This window comes from Equus przewalskii, chromosome 2, assembly GCF_037783145.1.
Source record: "Equus przewalskii isolate Varuska chromosome 2, EquPr2, whole genome shotgun sequence".
In the NCBI taxonomy this organism is placed as follows: Eukaryota; Metazoa; Chordata; class Mammalia; order Perissodactyla; family Equidae; genus Equus; species Equus przewalskii.
The window spans coordinates 37125793-37143565 of record NC_091832.1 but is presented as its reverse complement, the minus strand read 5'-3'; the positions used below and the strand labels follow the sequence as shown (position 1 = coordinate 37143565).

General features: G+C 50.8%; 1 protein-coding gene and 1 long non-coding RNA gene across 7 annotated transcripts in view; one reads left to right on the top strand and one right to left on the bottom strand.

The window, feature by feature from the left end:
• Positions 1-14236, top strand: part of FBLIM1 (filamin binding LIM protein 1) — a 28913-nt gene extending 14677 nt beyond the window's left edge. For 4 of the 6 annotated variants that reach the window (XM_070602332.1, XM_070602338.1, XM_070602328.1 and 1 more), the window contains 4 exons: positions 2253-2422; positions 4532-4710; positions 5540-5657; positions 9512-11009. In XM_070602332.1, coding sequence (XP_070458433.1) covers positions 2253-2422; positions 4532-4710; positions 5540-5657; positions 9512-9625 — 581 coding nt within the window. In that variant the 3' untranslated portion in view covers positions 9626-11009. Of the gene's footprint in view, positions 1-2252; positions 2423-4531; positions 4711-5539; positions 5658-9511; positions 11010-12871 lie in introns of those variants that run through there. The other 2 variants (XM_070602350.1, XM_070602323.1) reach the window with 1 other exon arrangement.
• Positions 50-17773, bottom strand: part of LOC139080658 (uncharacterized) — a 48151-nt gene continuing 30427 nt past the window's right edge. Inside the window, exons 2-3 of the long non-coding RNA XR_011535335.1 lie at positions 5888-6041; positions 50-5792 (exon numbers count right to left, since the gene is read on the bottom strand). This is a non-coding gene — a long non-coding RNA (uncharacterized lncRNA). The remainder of the gene's footprint in view (positions 5793-5887; positions 6042-17773) is intronic.

Sequence of the window (17773 nt, the reverse complement as noted above, 5' to 3'; positions counted from 1 at the left end):
TTTGGAAAAATGTCTGTTCATCTCCTCTGCCCATTTTTTGATCAGGCTGTTTGTTTTTTTTGTCGTTCAGTTGTGTGAGTTCCTTATATATTATGGAGATTAACCCCTTTCAGATATGTGATTTGCAAATACTTCCTCCCAATTGGTGGGTTGTCTTTTTGTTTTGATCCTAGTTTCTTTTGCCTTGCAGAAGCTCTTTAGTCTAAGGAAGTCACACTTGTTTATTTTTTCTTTTGTTTCCCTTGTCTGAGAAGACATGGTATTCGAAAAAATCCTTTTAAGTTCAACGTCAAAAAGTGTACTACCTATATTACCTTCCAGGAATTTTATGGTTTCAGGACTTAAGTCTTTGACCCATTTTGAGTTTATTTTTGTGTATGGCATGAGATAGTGGTCTACCTTCATTCTTTTGCATGTGGCTGTCCAGTTTTCCCTACACCATTTGTTGAAGAGACTGTCTTTTCTCCATTGTATGTTCTTGGCACCTTTGTCGAAGATTAGCTGTCGTAGATGTGCGGTTTTATTTCTGGGCTTTCAGTTCTGTTCCATTGATCTGTGTGCCTGTTTTTGTCCTAGTACCATGCTGTTTTGACCACTATGGCTTTGTAGTACATTTTGAAGTGGGGGATTGTGATACCTCCAGTTTGTTCTTTTAATTCAGGGTCTTTTATTGCCCCATATGAATTTTAGGATTCTTTGTTCTATTTCCATGAAGAATGTCATTGGGATTCTGATTGGGATTGCATTGAATCTGTCGATTGCTTTGGGTAGTATGGACATTTTAACTATGTTTATTCTTCCAATCCACGTGCATGGAATCTCTTTCCATCTCTTTACATCATCATCTATTCCTTTCAATAACGTCTTATAGTTTTCATTGTATAAGTCCTTCACTTCCTTGGTTAAATTTATTCCTAGATACTGTATTCTTTTTGTTGCGGTTGTAAATGGAATTGTATTCTTGAGTTCCCTTTCTGTAAGTTCGTTATTAGAGTATAGAAATGCAACTGATTTTTGTAAGTTGATTTTGTACCCTGCAACTTTAACTTCTAGCTGTTAATTATTTCTAACAGTTTTCCTATGGATTCTTTAGGGTTTTCTATATATAAGATCATGTCGTCTGCAAACAGTGAGAGTTTCACTTCTTCACTCCTTATTTTTACATCAACTTTATTTTTATTGCCGTAAGCTTTTTGCCTTTATAACTGAAATCCATTTACACATCGATCAGCAAAATTTGCTACGATAGCAAAAATGCCTTGAGGTTTTTTTCTCTAATTTTTTGAATACAATATGTGAAAGGCTACACAGTGAGAAGTCTCCCCTCAGCCCCATCCCTGTATCGACCAGCTTCCTGCCGCATAGACAGCCTCTGTTGTCAGTGTCTTCCATGTCCTTCCAGAGACATTTTATGCGTATCAAGCAAATATAAATGTGTCTGCTGCCTCCCATTTTCCCACAAATAGTAACAAACTCTGCTGTTCTGCACTTTGCTCTCTCTGCTCCGTACATCTTAGTGCTCCTTCCATGTCAGATCATAAAGCGGCTCCTTATCTTTTTCACAGCTGTGTAGTATTCCTTAGTATGCATTTAACCAGTTTCCCATGAGAGTACTTAGGTAGTTTCTTACGGTGACAAATAATGCTGAGATGAATTGCCTGGCAGATAGGTCATTTTGCCTGTGTGCAAGTTTGTGAGATAAATTTCTAGAAGAGAAAGTACTGTGGTCAAAGGCTAGGTGCATTTGTAACTTTGATATTTTTGCCAAAATACCCTTCTTGGCCATCCTATCTACACTCCCTTCAGCGGTGTCTGAGAGCCCGTTTGCCCACAGTCTCTCCAGCACCGTGTGTTACTCTAAGAAACGGCTATTACGTGCGGAAAGGCTTTCTCTGCTCCCAGTTTATAAAGCATCCCCTGGTTTCTTCTAGTGTTCTGATGGTTTCATTTTCACATTTAGGTCTTCAAGACATATGAAATGATCTGAGTAGAAGGTGTCTCGATGGAGCCCCTCCTTGAATTTTTTGCAGATGGCAACCCAGTTGTCCTGACACAGCATCTCCTGATTTTGGCTTTTCAGGGGCCACTCACATTCCTTCCTCCTGCTCCTCGTGACCCTCTCATGAGCCGAGGCCACACTCACAGCCCCGGGGCTCCAGGCAGAGACCTGCGCTCTGGGCAGGTTCTGGGCGGTGATTGGGTGCAGTACTCCCAGGCTGGGCGGATCACGGCCCGTGTCTCCTCTTCCCCAGACATCTGTGCCTTCTGCCACAAGACCGTGTCCCCCCGAGAGCTGGCCGTGGAAGCCATGAAGAGGCAGTACCACGCCCAGTGCTTCACGTGCCGCACCTGCCGCCGCCAGCTGGCCGGGCAGAGCTTCTACCAGAAGGACGGGCGGCCCCTCTGCGAGCCCTGCTACCAGGTAACCCCTGCGGCGGGCTCCGCACACCAAGCGCTGAGCTGGGCACTTGACGGACATCGTCTTATTTCATTCCCCTCCACCACACTGGGAGGTGGGCACTCTTGACCCATTTCACAGATGAGGAAGCTGAGGCTCAGAGGGCAAGGAGCTCAGCCAAGGTGTACAGTATTCGTTCCTGCGGCCGCGTAGCAAATTACTGCAAACTTGGTGGCTGCAATCAACACGCATTTATTCTCCTACAGTTCTGGAGGTCAGAAGCCCTCAATCCATTTCACTAAAGTCGAGGGGTCGGGGGAATCTCTTTCCTTGCCTTTTCCAGCTTCTAGAGCTGCATTCCTTGGTTCCTTTGTCCATCTTCAAAGTCAACCGTGTAGCATCCTGCTTCAGTATCATATTTCCTTCTGTGTCGAATCTCCCTCTGCCTCCCTCTTATAAGGACACTTGTGATGACATTTAGGGCCCGCCTGGATAATCCAGGATAATCTCCCCATATTGAGATCCTTAACTCAGTCGCATCTGTGAGTCTCTTTTGCCACTGGAGGTCGTCACAGGTTCCAAGCCTTAGGACCTGGATATCTTAGGGACATCATTCAGCCTAGCACGCAAGGTCACACTCCAGAAGGCAGTGGAGCTGGGGTTCTCCCTGAGGCCCGTCTGGTTCTGGAGCCTCCTGTGGTCTTGCCACTCTCTCACCTAGAACCATGAGGTTCCAGTGCAAGGTCTACTGGGGGCATCTGTGTCACCTCAGTACCAAATGCAGTCTGGGAGAGCCGGTGTGGATGCCAAGGTATTGGAATTGCTGACTCTCCGATGGTGGGTGGTGGTGTTTTTCTGTGGTTACAGACCCACAGACGCATCACCTGGGTGTGCGTGGGCCGCACCTTGTCCTCTTGAATTGGGAGCACCTGGCAATCTGCATTTTCAACAAGTCAGGTGATTCTGATAAACATTGAAGTTTGAAAACTGCTGATTTGTGGAGTTAGAATATTTGGAGTTGGGACTATCGAGAGAAATCAGAACACTCTGATCAGAGGCAGCGAGGCACGTGGGCGGAGAAAGGAGCCAGGCCTCCCCCCGTCCCTCTGACCCCGTCAACGTGACGGTGGGGGCGTCCTTCCCCTCTTCCCTCAGCTCGAAGCCAGGCAGGGGGAGACACTGAGGGGAAGCGGGTTGAAGGTGACTTCCAGCTGGAAGCAGCCGGGAGGGACTTGAGCAGTGTGCTGGGAGGGAAGGGCTGCCCCCCTAAACTTATCTGTCAGATGAAATCAGGTGAAAATGAACAGGAACACGGTCAGGAAGCGGGGGGGACATGTCTAGGAGAAAAGGTGGGAGGGTAAGTGAGAGGCCCTTGGCTCGGCCTCAGCAATCTCTCTCTCTCACTAATCCCTCTTCATTCCAGAAGAGACTTGAGGCAGCTTATAAGAATGCACACGTACCTATAGTCAACAACAGTGTTGTACACTTAAAAATTTGTTAAGAGAGTAGATCTCATGTTGTGATTTTAGCACAATAAAATAAAATTTTTAAAAAAGAATGTGCATAATAATGATGTAAAATAAACACACAAAGAAATCAGAACAGGGGGAAATCTAAGTGAAAAGTGAGATGAAACCAGAGGGAAAGTTAGTACCTGAAAATCTATGAATGAAAGACTCCTACAGTTGTTCCTAAAAGTACAGCATGGAATTTGACTCTGAGCTTCCAAGTGGCCAAATGGAAAAGGGAAGGAGTTTCGAGGTTTATTGCCCATAAAATAAAAAGCACACCAATTCCTCCGGGAATTCCTTTTCCTGACTCTGAGGTTTAAGAGAAATTTCTCCCATGGGCCCTGGGGGACCCTGGCCTCAAGCATTTCCTAGAAACAAAGAATGCAGTAGCAGCTTCATGGCAGGATTCCTCACAGTAAGCTGAGGATATGCTGCCAAACTCGATCCATTGTAAGCAGTGTGGAGGTTTTGGCGTAGTAGTTACAGGCCGATTGACGAATGTAAGCCCCTCTCCTGTACCCCTGGCCTTCTGGGCCCCTGTGGGTAGCCAGTCAAATGCCCCTTGTGGCTTAGAGTGGGCATACCCATGAGATGGCTCTAAGGCAATGGCCCTCTGTCCCAGGACACCCTGGAGAAATGTGGCAAGTGTGGCGAGGTGGTCCGGGAGCACATCATCAGGGCCCTGGGCCGGGCCTTCCACCCCACCTGCTTCACGTGTGTGACCTGCGCCCGGTGCATCGGGGACGAGAGCTTTGCCCTGGACAGCCAGAATGAGGTGTACTGCCTGGATGACTTCTACAGGTATGAGAGGGGTCCGAGCACGGGGGGCAGGGAGTGGGACTCAGGCAGACGGAGGAGCCAAGCCTGAGTGGGGGCCTGGGTCACAGCTTTCCTGCGGCCTCCGGGTGCGCAGAAACCGGGTCTTCCGTTCCACACACCATAGATTGCAACCGTGTGCCTGCTCGCAGCTAACAACTTTTTGAGCACCTGCATCCTCAAAACTCTCCTGTCAAGCAGGTGCTCTTCAGGCTTCTATTTTACCAAATGTGGAAACCGAGGTCTGCAACAGATAAGTAGGCACAGTCTCCCAGCCGGCGAGTAGGGAAGCTGCGATTCAGACCCCAGTGACCTGACTTCAGGGCCTTGCTCTCGATCCCCAGAGCACAGGGCTCCCCTCGGAGCTGGAGCCGTAGGAAGCAGCAGTGACACAGACATCCGTGATGCTCAGTCCCTGCCCTCGAGTTACTCACTGCCCAAGGGGAAAGGCAGATATGCCTGTTAAAAAAGAAAGGACAGAAGCAGCAAAAGCAGTGGCCTATACAAATGGCATGGCTCCAAGCCCACTGAACACACGTGGGATTTCTCTGCTTTCTCAAATTCTGACATTCCCCAGTCACTTCCTTGTCTCCGCTAATTACACCCTGGGAAGCTGGGTCTAATTACACAGGTCTCTCCATCCGCTCCTGCTGGGAAGAAAGAGACATTTGTGGTTGTAGCTCCAGGTGCAGTCACATAGCAACGGGCTTGAAATAGCTCTGGGAGGTGAACTGGAGCCAGCCCGAGCTCTGACAGCTAATTTCTGCGGGCGTCGGCGTGAACACCTCCCGAGCGTGGGTTCCTCTCCCTCTAGGAAATTCGCCCCTGTGTGCAGCATCTGTGAGAATCCCATCATCCCCCGGGACGGGAAGGATGCCTTCAAAATCGAGTGCATGGGAAGAAACTTCCATGAAAATTGCTACAGGTGCGAGGTGAGTGGAGCAGCAATGATTTCATGACAGCTGTCGGTCCTGTTCAATCACCGCACGAGCCCTGGTGGGAGCCTGCCGCGTGCCAGGCCCTGGGCCAGGACAGTCACAGTGGGGGCTCTGCTCTCCAATTGCTCACTGTCCAATAGCAGAGACAAATTAGAATGGAGATAATTACAAATATAGACTGTTACTCAGAACTCTTTAAGTTAATGATAGAAACCAAACCCGACCTGCTTTCTGCAAGAAAGGATTTCTCCTGGGAAGCCTCATGCTGGTGATGTCATTGATGACATCAAAGGGTATCATCAGGGCGCTCTCTCCATCTCTTGGTTCCGTGCTTTTTGGGTGTTTGCTTCATTTCCTCTTCCTGTAAGCTGGCGTCCTCTGTGAGGAGGGGGACACAGTCAGTGCACAGCCATGGTTGGCCCAGGTTTACGTCCTTTCAACTTAGAAACCCCATCCAAGGATCCCATACAGTCCCAAGAAGGCCTTTGATTGGCCCAGCTTGGGTCCCATGCCCATTCTGGACCAATCATGACCAGGGGGTATGACTGACAACTCCTAGGGCCAGGGAGGCAGAACCATATGGAACAGAGAAGGGTTGATTCAACCATAGGAAGGAAGGAAGGAATGCTGGGCAAACCCACACCATAGCTCTCCTTTCTGGTGCTGGGAAAGAGCATGTGTAAATCAGCTTTGGGACAGTGATCAAGTCTAGCCAGGGTGGGGGAGGCAAGGCAGTCTCCTAGAGGAGGTGATGCTTAGCCTGCATCTCTCAGGAGGAGTATGAGTTGCCAGATATTTGGAGAAGGCAGAGGCGGTCCAGCCAGAGGGTCTGTAAGGACCCACTTTGACATGAGCAAGCCTGAAGAATCAGAGGCAGTGGAAGTTTCTGGTTGTTTCTAGAGTGTAGAGTGGGGGAGCGTGTGGTAGCAGTGAGGCCACAGAAAAGGAGAGGGCCTCATGTGCCAGGCTGAGGAGTCTGGACTGCAGGGAGGGGTGAGGCCGAGAAGGGGAGGCTGGTTAGAAGCTGGTGCAGTAGTCCCGACAAGAATGTCCAGGGTATCGCATAGGACCCTTGGCTCAGAAGGGTCTCAGGCCTGCTCTGCAGCTCTACTGTCACCATCTGAAAATTCTTCATTTTGAACAAGGGGCTTTGCATTTTCATTTTGTCCTGGACCCTGCAAATTATATGCTCAGTCCTGTTGAGGAGTCTCCAAGAGTCCTCCTCCGCCTCTTCCATTGTCACTCCCACGTCACTGATGTTTCTGTCTTCTCTGGCTATAGCAACAAAGGTAGCAACTTTTATGGGTGTCACCTAAGTGGGCAGTCCCAGGGCAAATCTCTTCATCAGCCAGTGAGTAATTCTAAACATTTGTCGAACAGATACATGGAGCCGAGGGGCTGTTTTCACTGAGAGTGACAGGGGAGCTTGGTAGAGAAGTTGACAGAATGCTTCGTGACTATGTTGTCTTTATTGGTTATAGTTCAAGGTTTGGCTGATAACGCATCTTTTTGGGGTTTTTTTTTTAAATATATGTGGGTTTTTTGGGAAAGATTTTATTTTTCCTTTTTCTCCACAAAGTCCCCCAGTACATAGCTGTATGTATATATTTTTTTAGTTGTGGGTCCTTCTAGTTGTGGCATGTGGGACGCCGCCTCAGCATGGCCTGACGAGCAGTGCCATGTCCGCTCCCAGGATTCGAACCGGCGAAACCCTGGGCTGCCGAACCACAGCACATGAACTTAACCATGGGGCCGGCCCCTGATAACGCATCTTGAAAAAACAATGATGAAATTCAAGTGCTGTTATCTCCCCCATCGCCCTCATAAGGTCCGGTGGTGATCAGCTTTTCCCTGAGCCTGCCTGGTGAGCAAATGAACTGACCCTGCTGGTCCTTGGTCAGCTCGGTGAAGGCCACTGTGAGCATCACCCAGGCTGTTGCCAAAAGGCAGAGTTTGGTCTCTTTTACATTTCCTACAGTAAGGCTTGAACCGCAGTGGCCTGGAGCAGATTTGGGGTGCTCTTCTCTAGGAAGGGAGATGGGTCAAGGCGCCGTCCACACTCCTCTCATTCCTGCTTGTGGTCCATGGTATTTATTCCCATTGTTGGAAGGGTCACAGTACTTTTATACCTGGGCAGTATTTTTTAATATATAAATTGCTTTCATGTACATCGCCTTATTTAATCTTTTTTTTTTTTTTAAAGATTTTATCTTTTCCTTTTTCTCCCCAAAGCCCCCTGGTACATAGTTGTATATTCTTCGTTGTGGGTCCTTCTAGTTGTGGCATGTGGGATGCTGCCTCAGCGTGGTTTGATGATGCTCCCTCAGCATGGTTTGATAAGCAGTGCCATGTCTGCACCCAGGATTCGAACCAATGAAACACTGGGCCGCCTGCAGCAGAGTTCGCGAACTTAACCACTCGGCCACGGGCCAGCCCCGCCTTCTTTAATCTTAATCATGAATTTGCGAGGTGGGATTTATTGTCTCCATTTAAGATGAGGAAACTGAAAAATGGAAAAACTAAAAAGAAAAAAAAATGGGGCTGGCCCCATGGCCCAGTGGTTAAGTTAGCAAGCTCCTCTTCAGCGGCCCAGGGTTTCACAGGTTTGGATCCTGGGTGGGGACATGGCACTGCTCATCAAGCCATGCCGAGGCGGCATCCCACATGCCACAACTAGAAGGACCCACAACTAAAAATACATAACTATGTACTGGGGGGCTTTTGGGAGAAAAAGGAAAAATTTTTTAAAAATTAAAAAAAAATGAGGAAACTGAGGCTGCGAAAAGTGGCTGCGACCCTCGTTTGTCTGGGCTGGGTCTAGCCGGCTTTCTGCCACAGCTCCTTTGCAGCCTGCGTGACTCGGTCATGTTGGAGGGGTGTCCTGACTTGATTCTAATTTAGGAGAGGTCACATGTGCCCCTGTGGAACTTGAGGTTTGGCAGTGATGCTCTCAGACTGCCGAGTGAGCGGCCATTAGGAACAGTGCAGATCCTGGCGTGGAACAGCCCAGGTGTCCACTCGAAAGACTCGAGGTGCCACTGCACCTCATGTCGGGAAGAGACGCATGAGGGTGCCTTCCCAGGCTGGGCGTGCTGGGTCAGGATGGCACCAAGGACCCCAGAGTTATCTCTGTGGGGAGATCAATGCAGCTTCCAGAGGATACCAGCTGTGACCTGAACCGGGTCTCCGGACACTGATCGTTCCCATCGTTACTGCCCAGCGCGTGTCCAAGTGAGGCCCAGATGAGGTGCGGGCCTGCGACAGAGTGAAGTTGGCAAAGTTTGGGCCCCAAACCCCATCCTCCTCATTTTCAAATCTTTTGGTGGTTTGAAAAATTGGAAATAGTAAGTTTGTCTCAATGTTGAAGCTGCGTAGCTGTGGAGCAACAAAAAGACCCCTGGGCTTTGAGCCTGGAGACCTGGTCCTGTCCCAGCTCTGGAACCAGCCATGTGACCCAGGACAGGCCCCGCCCCTCCCCGGACTTCAGTGTCCCGGCCAGAAATCAAGGGACTGGATAGATTCAGTCGCTCGCTCAGCAGATATTTATCGCGTGCCTGAGCTGCACCAGGCTCTGGTCTAGGCGGGATCTAGCAGGAAACGGGGTTCCTGCCTCACAGAGCTTGCATCCTAAAGGGGCTGCTGGTGGTTAATAAGGCCCTTCCAGCCCTTTCCGTGATCCCTCAGGGGACTTCCCCACTCAGGGGCCCCTCTTCTCCCGGAGTCCTCAGTTCTCCTTCAACTAATTCAGTCCACCCCATCAGCAAAAGCTGGCTGAGTCCCCACCCCGTGCGGGCCCTGGGCTGCAGCGCCCAGGCCTGGGGTCCTCCACACGTGCCTTGTTCCCGCAGGACTGCCGGATCCTCCTGTCTGTGGAGCCCACAGACCAAGGCTGCTACCCGCTGAACGACCGTCTCTTCTGCAAGCCGTGCCACGTGAAGCGGAGTGCTGCGGGGTGCTGCTGAGGACACGCACCGGCCTTGGGGCCGTGAGCTGCCCGCGAGCCCCAGGTGGGGTGGGTGGGGGTGGGGGGCTCTTCCCTGACTCGGTTTCCCTTCCTGACCTGCTCTTGCGCACTCTCCTTTGGAGCCACAACAGGGCCCAGTCTGCAGCTCTGCCCATCACATCTGGGCCCTGGGGGCTGAGCCGCCCCTCCCCGCAGCTCAGAGGTGGGGGGCTGGCAGACAGTCCCCCTCACACTGACAACTGCTCCTTCTACCCTCTGGGCGCTGGAAGGCTCCATACCATGAGCATCATGCCCGGAGTTCCCACCTCCGAAGCTCTGGCCCCTCTTGAGCGCTGGCCTTGACCCCCATTTCCAGGGGCGAGTTGGGGCGAGTCTCCAGATGGCACCCTGTGTCCTTAGCAGTGACCCCTTAGGTGGCCAGTAGGGGGTGCTGAGACCAGCTCTGGCTTGCAGGACTGAGCTGTTTGAGCAAAACTCCAAGGTCCTTTAAAAAGGGCTTTTTAAAAATTTGAGGTTTAAATGATGGGAAACATTCTTTGGATACTTTTTACTGGGGGAGGAATCTTAATAGGAAGTGTCCCCCTTTTGTTCATAAATGTACAAGAATGTCACCTATTGGTGGCACGGCCATGGACTGCCCACCTGGGCACCTGCACCTGGCCTTCTGGTGCCTCCTCCGCGTGCAAGAGTAATTCAGCAGACCTGGATTGTGCGCCTGTCGTATGCCGGGCAATGGTGCCGGAGCTCTGAGAGTTTGGGGCCATGCACCCCCACACGCACACACGCAGACTCACACACTCCCCCAGGACAGTGCCAGGACTCCTCCAGGGTGTCCCTTCAGCCTTCCTGGTTATCTCCCGAGTCCCACTCGGGCCCTCCAGCCCAGGCTGCCCTGTGACCACTGCCTCGTTAAGGCCACGCCTAGAAAATTTTTTTCCCTTTTAAGGAAAATCACTCTTGTTGCTTTGTAACTTCTAAGACATTTTGTAGGGCATGAACAAATTAAACCAAATGTGCTTTCCTCCTGGCCTTGGCCTGATGGACCAGGCGCTCCTAGGAAGATGCCCCTGGTTCCTAGCGCCGTGTTTCTCTGTAGAGCCCTCGGGGGCTTCAGACAGCGCACAGCTTCTTGCCAGAAGCTTAGAGCAGCGAGTTCCAAACTCCAGGCACCCACAATAGCACCTCTACAGTTTTTGTCATACCCAAGGACCACCTACTCTCTTACTTCCTTAATATTTTCTTTAGCTCAACATTTCTTTTCTTTTCTCACTTCCCACTTTAGTCTTATGCTAAACAATATATCTATGAAGTCACACGTCGATGTGCTAGTAATGTTTTTTCCTATTACACATGAAAATAAATGCATAACTATTAGAAATGCATCTGTGTTCCAGCTACAATCTCGCCTAGGTAAACAGTGCTGGCCTTTGGTAGTATAGTAGCACTGGAAAGATGTTTGTTGGGCATCTGCTCACTGAGTCACAAGTGTCCAGAAAGTGCCTGCAGCTCCTTCCCCCCAAACTGGGGCTCAGCTCAGTGGATCAAGGAACTCATGTTCCTCCTGAGCCCGGCAGTGACATCTTGCACCAGCATGCTGCTCCTGGACACAAGCCACCAGCAATGAGGTTGGCTGCAGGGTGTCCAGGGTGGGGCCCTCTAGGGCCACCAGATCCTTCAGCAGAGTCAACACCCACCTAAGGATGTGCTCTCTGCACACAAACAGGACCACTTCCCCTGTGAGCTGGCTCCCCCGCTGCAGCTCTGCACCAACAGCTGGGCTTGCTTGGTGAGCGCAGCTTCAGAGAGAAGGGTGCATGGCAGCAAAGGGCACTGGACTCATAGAGGCGACTTGCGCGCGTCTCAGACCTGGCTCTGCTACTCAGTAGTGTGGACGAGTTATTAATCCTCTGAGCCTTGACTTCCCCATCTGTAAAATGGGAAAAATACTAATATCTCTCCCAGAGGGTTGCTGTGATGGAAAGAAGCGTCGGGCTGGTGAGGTTTCTTACTAGCTCACGAGGCACCTCCTCCGTCTGGTGCTGGCCAGCAATTCTTAGCCATCGTTCCTTTTATCAGCCTTCCTCGATCGTCCTGTTGATGCCCAGAGACCACTGGGGCCCTGCCTGCAGTCAACAAGTTGGGTTTATTATGCTTGCTGCAGTAGGGGAGGCCACACAGCATGGGGAAGCACAGGGCATCTCAGTAAGCGGGTATTAGGAGGGACTCAGAGCTTGGGCAGGCATTGAGGGGTTTGGGGAGGATTTAAGGAAGTGGGGTTTGCTCCAGACGTGTGCTGTCAGGAAGCAGGGATGATTCTGTGATCGAGAAGCTCAATTCATTTATACCTCGGATGTGGCGCCACAGCTGGGGCTGGCAGGGAAGCAGCAGTGACTCAGAATAGGGGGTGTTGGCATTTTTGCACTCAGCTCAGAGGCGCTGTGCTCAGGACATGACTACTGTGAGACTGGAGCACACCGTGACCCGGTTGTCGGGGGCCACTTTTCTCTCTTAGTCCCCGCGTTTGGTTTGGTTCAATTTTTCCTAGCATTGGAATGTCACCCTGTGCTGTGATCCCTCATGTTCCAGCCTTATTTCTGGCTGGTTGTGTTTGGAGGGGTGATACCTAAATGAAATTCTGGGAGATGCCTTTGTCTCCCAGGCTACACATTTATAAGTCACTCCATCAGGGGACACTTCTAGGGAGATTTCTGCAATGTGAAATTAGCCAGTCACAAAAAGACCAATGCTGTTTGCTTCCATTTATAGAGGTACTTAGTCAAATTCATAGAGACAGAAAGTAGAAGGGTGGTTGGTTCGGGGCTGGAGTGGGGAGTTGTTTAATGAGTACAGAGTTTCAGTTTGCATGATAAAAAGGGTTCTAGAGATGAATGGGGAGGATGGTTGCATAATGAGAATGTACTTTGCCACTGAACTGTATAAAAATGGTTATGATGGCACATTTTATGTTTTATATACTTGACCACAATTAAATATATACATATATTTAATGCTCAGAGACAGGGAAAGTGGCTGATAGAGTGCTGTAGGAGTCCTGAGAGGGGGCTCCTAGGAAGGCTAGCCATTGCTGTGTGCAAACCCAGTGAGATGCTGCTGGCAGACCTGGGCTTCCTAAAGGCCGGTGCCATGCACAGCCACTAGAGGGCAGGATGGGCCAGCGAACTGGGCATCCGCCCCTGGGGCACCAGTGTTCTCACACCTCTCACCGGATCCTCAACTTCTCCAGATGCAAGATGGGAATAATTCCTGCCTGCCCAGGTCACATGGTTGCAGTGAGCATGAGAGAAGAAAACGAAATGGAAAACTAGCAAGTGAGCGAATGTGGCTGTGGAATTGCTGCAACTGGATCACATGCTCTTGGAGGGAGACCCATGTCAGGAGACTGAATTCCCCATGGGCCCAAACTCCCACCAGCCAGGAGGATCCCACCTGGGAGTTCCCAGGCTACCACCCCTGCAAGTCAGTACCTGGGAACCTGGGCTCAGTAAGCACGGGATTGGGACAAAGGACCACATGGGCTTGCTGGAGAACACTGAGCCTTTCTGCTTGTCACCCCTGCCCAGAATTCCCCTCACCTGACGCCACACCCAGGTGCTCAGAGGTGTGACCTCCACCCAGCATGTGCCAGCCCCTCCAGGGCAACCGAATGCTGCTCCCTACACTGCTAGAGCCACAAATGGTGGAAAGGAAGAATTAAGAGAGAGCAAAGAGGATCAGGATGGGGGAGAGAAGAGAGGCTGGGCTGATAAGGAAGAATTCCAGTGATCACAAGACATTTTCAAAGAAATGTTTTATCAATTTAAAATACATCTCTCATAAGGTGAATAGCTACTCATAAAAAATTGATAATCTATGACATAGGTACTATTAATATTCCAATTCAAAGACAAGGAAGCTGTATATCAGAGAGATGGTGTAACTGCCCAGGGCTGCACAGCAGAGGCAGGATCAAATCAGATCCAGTGAAAGCTACAGGCCTCTGTTACAGACTCATGTCACAAACACCCACATTCTAGAATGTTCCAGAATCCATCGTGTGATACAGATGCCAAAATCCAGCTGAAGAAAATCTTAAATGTCCTGAGCCCTTCATCTTAAGAGCTGCTGATTGGAGGCTGCAGGCTCTTGTTTGTCAGAGAGAGGTGATTTCCCCGTTCATTCAGAAAGAACCTTGCATTCGCAGTGTGTGACTCATGCTAATCTCCTGAGTGATCATCAGGTTAGAGACCGTGGAGTGCACCCTACTTGACCTTCCTCCTGCAGCAAAAAATGTGCACTTCAGTGGAAAACTACGCACCGTCTACATGCCACACTCCTTCCGGGTAATTGGTCTCTAGCCTCTCACTGTCTTCGAGCTATCTTACAGCTCTGCAGATTGTAGGGAACTGATCAATTCTGTCCCATCTGGTAGGTTTCCCTTATGGGAAAACCAGTTTCACCTCCTTTCACCTTTGCACATTCATTTCACTATTCCTGACCTATAAATGAGAATGTTCTTCTGTTGCCCTTTTGAGCCCATCAGTTATAACATCCACCTTGTTCCCTTAAGAGTTAAATAAAATGTTTAACACGTGTTGATTTTATATCTGTACAGGAGCCATGGTCTCACCTTTTTTTGGAAATTTTAACACTTCCTTCATCGGGTGTTTATGGGCAGCCCCTGTAGGCCAGGGGAGGTGCTGGTAAGCAGAGTTAAGAACCGCAGGCAGGTGGCAGCTGGCCCCAGAGCGGTCCCTGAATGTGTCACCTGAGGCTCTGCTCAGGTGATTGGGACAAAGTCTCAGCAAGACCCAGGTTATCCCTCTGGTTAAGTCCCTAACCAGCTACTTGACCTTGAGACACAACCTCTTTAGGCCTGGGGGTAAGAAGGAGCAGTGGAAACTGACTTATTTCTTGAGTTCTTGTTTGGGGCGAGGCTGGAGAGGTCAGGATGATTGACGATCCCTGACAGGAAGTGGAGTTTCAGCAGGGTTAGCCTGTTTGGGGGGCCCCACCCAGATAGGGGCGGACCTGGCGCCAGAACCAGGCCTGCCTGACGGGAGGCCCAGGCTGTGTCCCGCCTGCCCCTCAGGGGGCCAGAGGTCAGCCACGCTAACAGCTGCTGGGGGGCTGCTCCGTGCTGGTCCCATGGAGTCCTCCCAATATCTCTGCGGGGAAGGCTCTGATCATCTCCATCTTACGGGTGAGGAAACAGGCTCAGGAAGATGCCACGACTTGCCAAGGACATGCAGCCAGCGGCCACAGTGGGACTACACCCTCGGATTTCTAACTCTCAGTCTTTAGGGCTGGTCAAAGCAAGGTCTGTATGGCCTGTCCTCCTCCTGGCAAAGGTGCCCGGAGGGCGAGGGGCGGGGGCTCATCTAAACATAATCCTTAACCACGAGCTTGGAGTCCAAGAGATCTGGGCTTCTCGGTAATGACACTGGCAGTAATAATACTAACAATGACAGCTACCATTTTGTGGGCGGAAGATGCCCAGACATGACCTCACTGAGCCGTCGCTCCTGCCTTGAAGCAGGTACCTATGATCCCATCCTTCAGACAAGGAGACAAAGGCTCAGGGTCACACCAGTTGTGGATTCTGGCTGCAAACGCCAGCTCCTAAGCCCGCCCTTGCACAGCCTTCCCCTCCTAGCTGTGGGACTGGGGCAGATGACTCACCTCTCCGAACCTCTTTTTCCTTCATCTGTAAAACAAAGATAATTATACTTTCATCATCACATTTTTTTTTTTTTTAAGATTGGCACCTGAGCTAACAACTGTTGCCAATCTTCTTTTTTTCTTTTCTGCTTTTCCCCCCCAAATCCCCCAAGTACATAGTTGTATATAGTTGTGGGTCCTTCTAGTTGTGGTATGTGGGACACCGCCTCAACGTAGCCTGACAAGTGCTGCCGTGTCCGTGCCCAGGATCCGAACTGGTGAAACCCTGGGCCACCGAAGCAGAGCGCGTGAACTTAACCACTGGGCCACGGGGCCGGCCCCTCATCATCACATTTAAAGGGATTAAATACTATATGACCAAATGCAATATGGTTCCCTGGATTGGATCCTGGAATGGAAAAAGGACATTAGTGGAAAAACTGGTGGAATTGAATAAGGGCTCGAGTTTAGTGAATAGTATTGTACCAATGTTGGTTTCCTCATTTTGACAGATGTGCCATAGTCTAAGATGGTGACAAAGGGGAACTGGATGAAGGGTTTAAGGAAACTCTGTATGATCTTTGCAATGTTTCTGTAAATCTTAAATTATTCCAAAATTAAAAGTTTAATGTTAAACAAAGTACTGGGGAAAACAAAGTAAAGGGGAAAGCTGTGACCTCCAGGAGGCACTGCCTATCATGGACAGGCAGTGTAAACAAGAGCTTTGGGGCTGCATTCCCTAACCCACGTGGCCTCTGGGACTGGTAGGGTGGGGGAAGTGCTGGGGCTCCCCTCCCCCAGCAACCTGGAGACAGATGTCAAATGAGGGGTCTCAGAAAATCAGGGTGATCTTTAGCCAGCATGGGTGGCAGTTTTTTTCCTGTCTGTAAACAGAGCAAGGATTCCTTGGGAAAGCACAACACAGCCCAGGCATCCTGAGCTGGTCCTTTAAAGCCAGTGAGGATCTTGCAAACTTCAGACCTGTGGAGAGAGACTGGCCTGAGCAGGAGAGAAACCCAAGGTATTAGCCTGAAGGCCTGATCAGAAGGCAGAAAGGCCAGGGAGGGTTAAGAAACTGTTTGGGGCCTGTGAGTCATGGACCAGGCAGCTTGTGGCTGTGGCAGGGCCAGAGCCCAGCTGGAACCTCCCTTGAAAATCTGCACCCCTCCGACCAGCATCCTGTCCTCAGCAGGGCAGAGCCCTGGGGTGGCCCTGCACCAGGCCCCATAAGGAGGAAGCAAACCAAGGCTCCAGCTTGCACAGAATGAAGCTTCCACTTCATTCATTCATTTGTTCACTCATAAATTATTCATTGACCCCTTCTATATGCTGCCCCTGGCACAGAGCTCAGGTCAATGGGAGGAAAGAAAAGAGAAGAGCCTCTGCTGGGGGGGAGGGGCCACAGAGCTGGCAGGTCAGGAAAGAAGGGGCGTGTAGAGTGTGTCATCCAAGCTGGAGCCCAAAGGATGAGTGGGGATGGCCAGCTGAGGTGCTGTGCAAAGAGCATTCCAGGTGCTCGCTTTCTGAGCTGGGCACAGGCAAATGTGGCTGGGGGTACACGAAGTGGTGGGGATGAGGGCGGGCTTCTCAGGCTGTGTGAAGTGGCTGGGGCTTTTTCCCTGGGGGCAATGGCGAGATGGAGGAGCCCCAAGCCCTGGTAGAATTCCAGAGCTGAGGAACTAGCAGGACATCTAGTCTAGCTGCCCTTTCTTGCAGAGGTGGAGGCTGGAGCCCAGAGAGGGTGTGAGACCTGCCAGGCTCACACAGCTGGTTAGTGGCCAACCCCAGGTGTCCTGACTTCCAGAACCAGGCTTTTCCGGCCCTTCCCACTGTCTCTATCATCTTCCAAGACCTACTTGTAGACCCAGGCAGACACCTGAAAAAACTCAACACCTCTACACCGAGGTGGAGGAATGAAGGGTGTGGGCGAGTCGGGTCAGTGTTATGAAGAGGCTGACCTGGGGCGGGTGATCCCATCTGGTGGGAAGGCAGGCAGGCTTCCTGCAGGGGTAAGAGTTGACTTGCCCCAGACGGATGAAGTGAGTCACTCACTGGGGAAGCAAGGTTCACACTTCCTCCTTCCTTTGGGCTTTGATCTCATCTGCCTGGAGGGAGGCGCAGCCTGGATTACTGGGGGCCACCATCCTCCTCTCCCAGTTGTGTCCTGTGGGTTCAGACTGGGAGGGCGGCTGTCTGCACCCCCAACTCCTCCACATACCCTTTCTGAGGCCCTGGTAAGTTTCCATTTTGGCTACGTGGTTTGACTCAGGCTCTGACTCAGGCTTGACCAGTCTCGTGGCACAATGGCTGCAGGAAGTTGTAACCTTCCCTCTCCTACGGCTCAGCTCGGCCATGCATTTCACTGCCCGGTGCCACTACGTCCCCTTCTGTCTCAGGGAGGATGGCAAAGAACCCATGTCTGCCCAGTCAGTGGAACAAAATAAATGATCGCAGAGCGGGTCTCCTCAGAGGCCAGGTCACCAGGGAG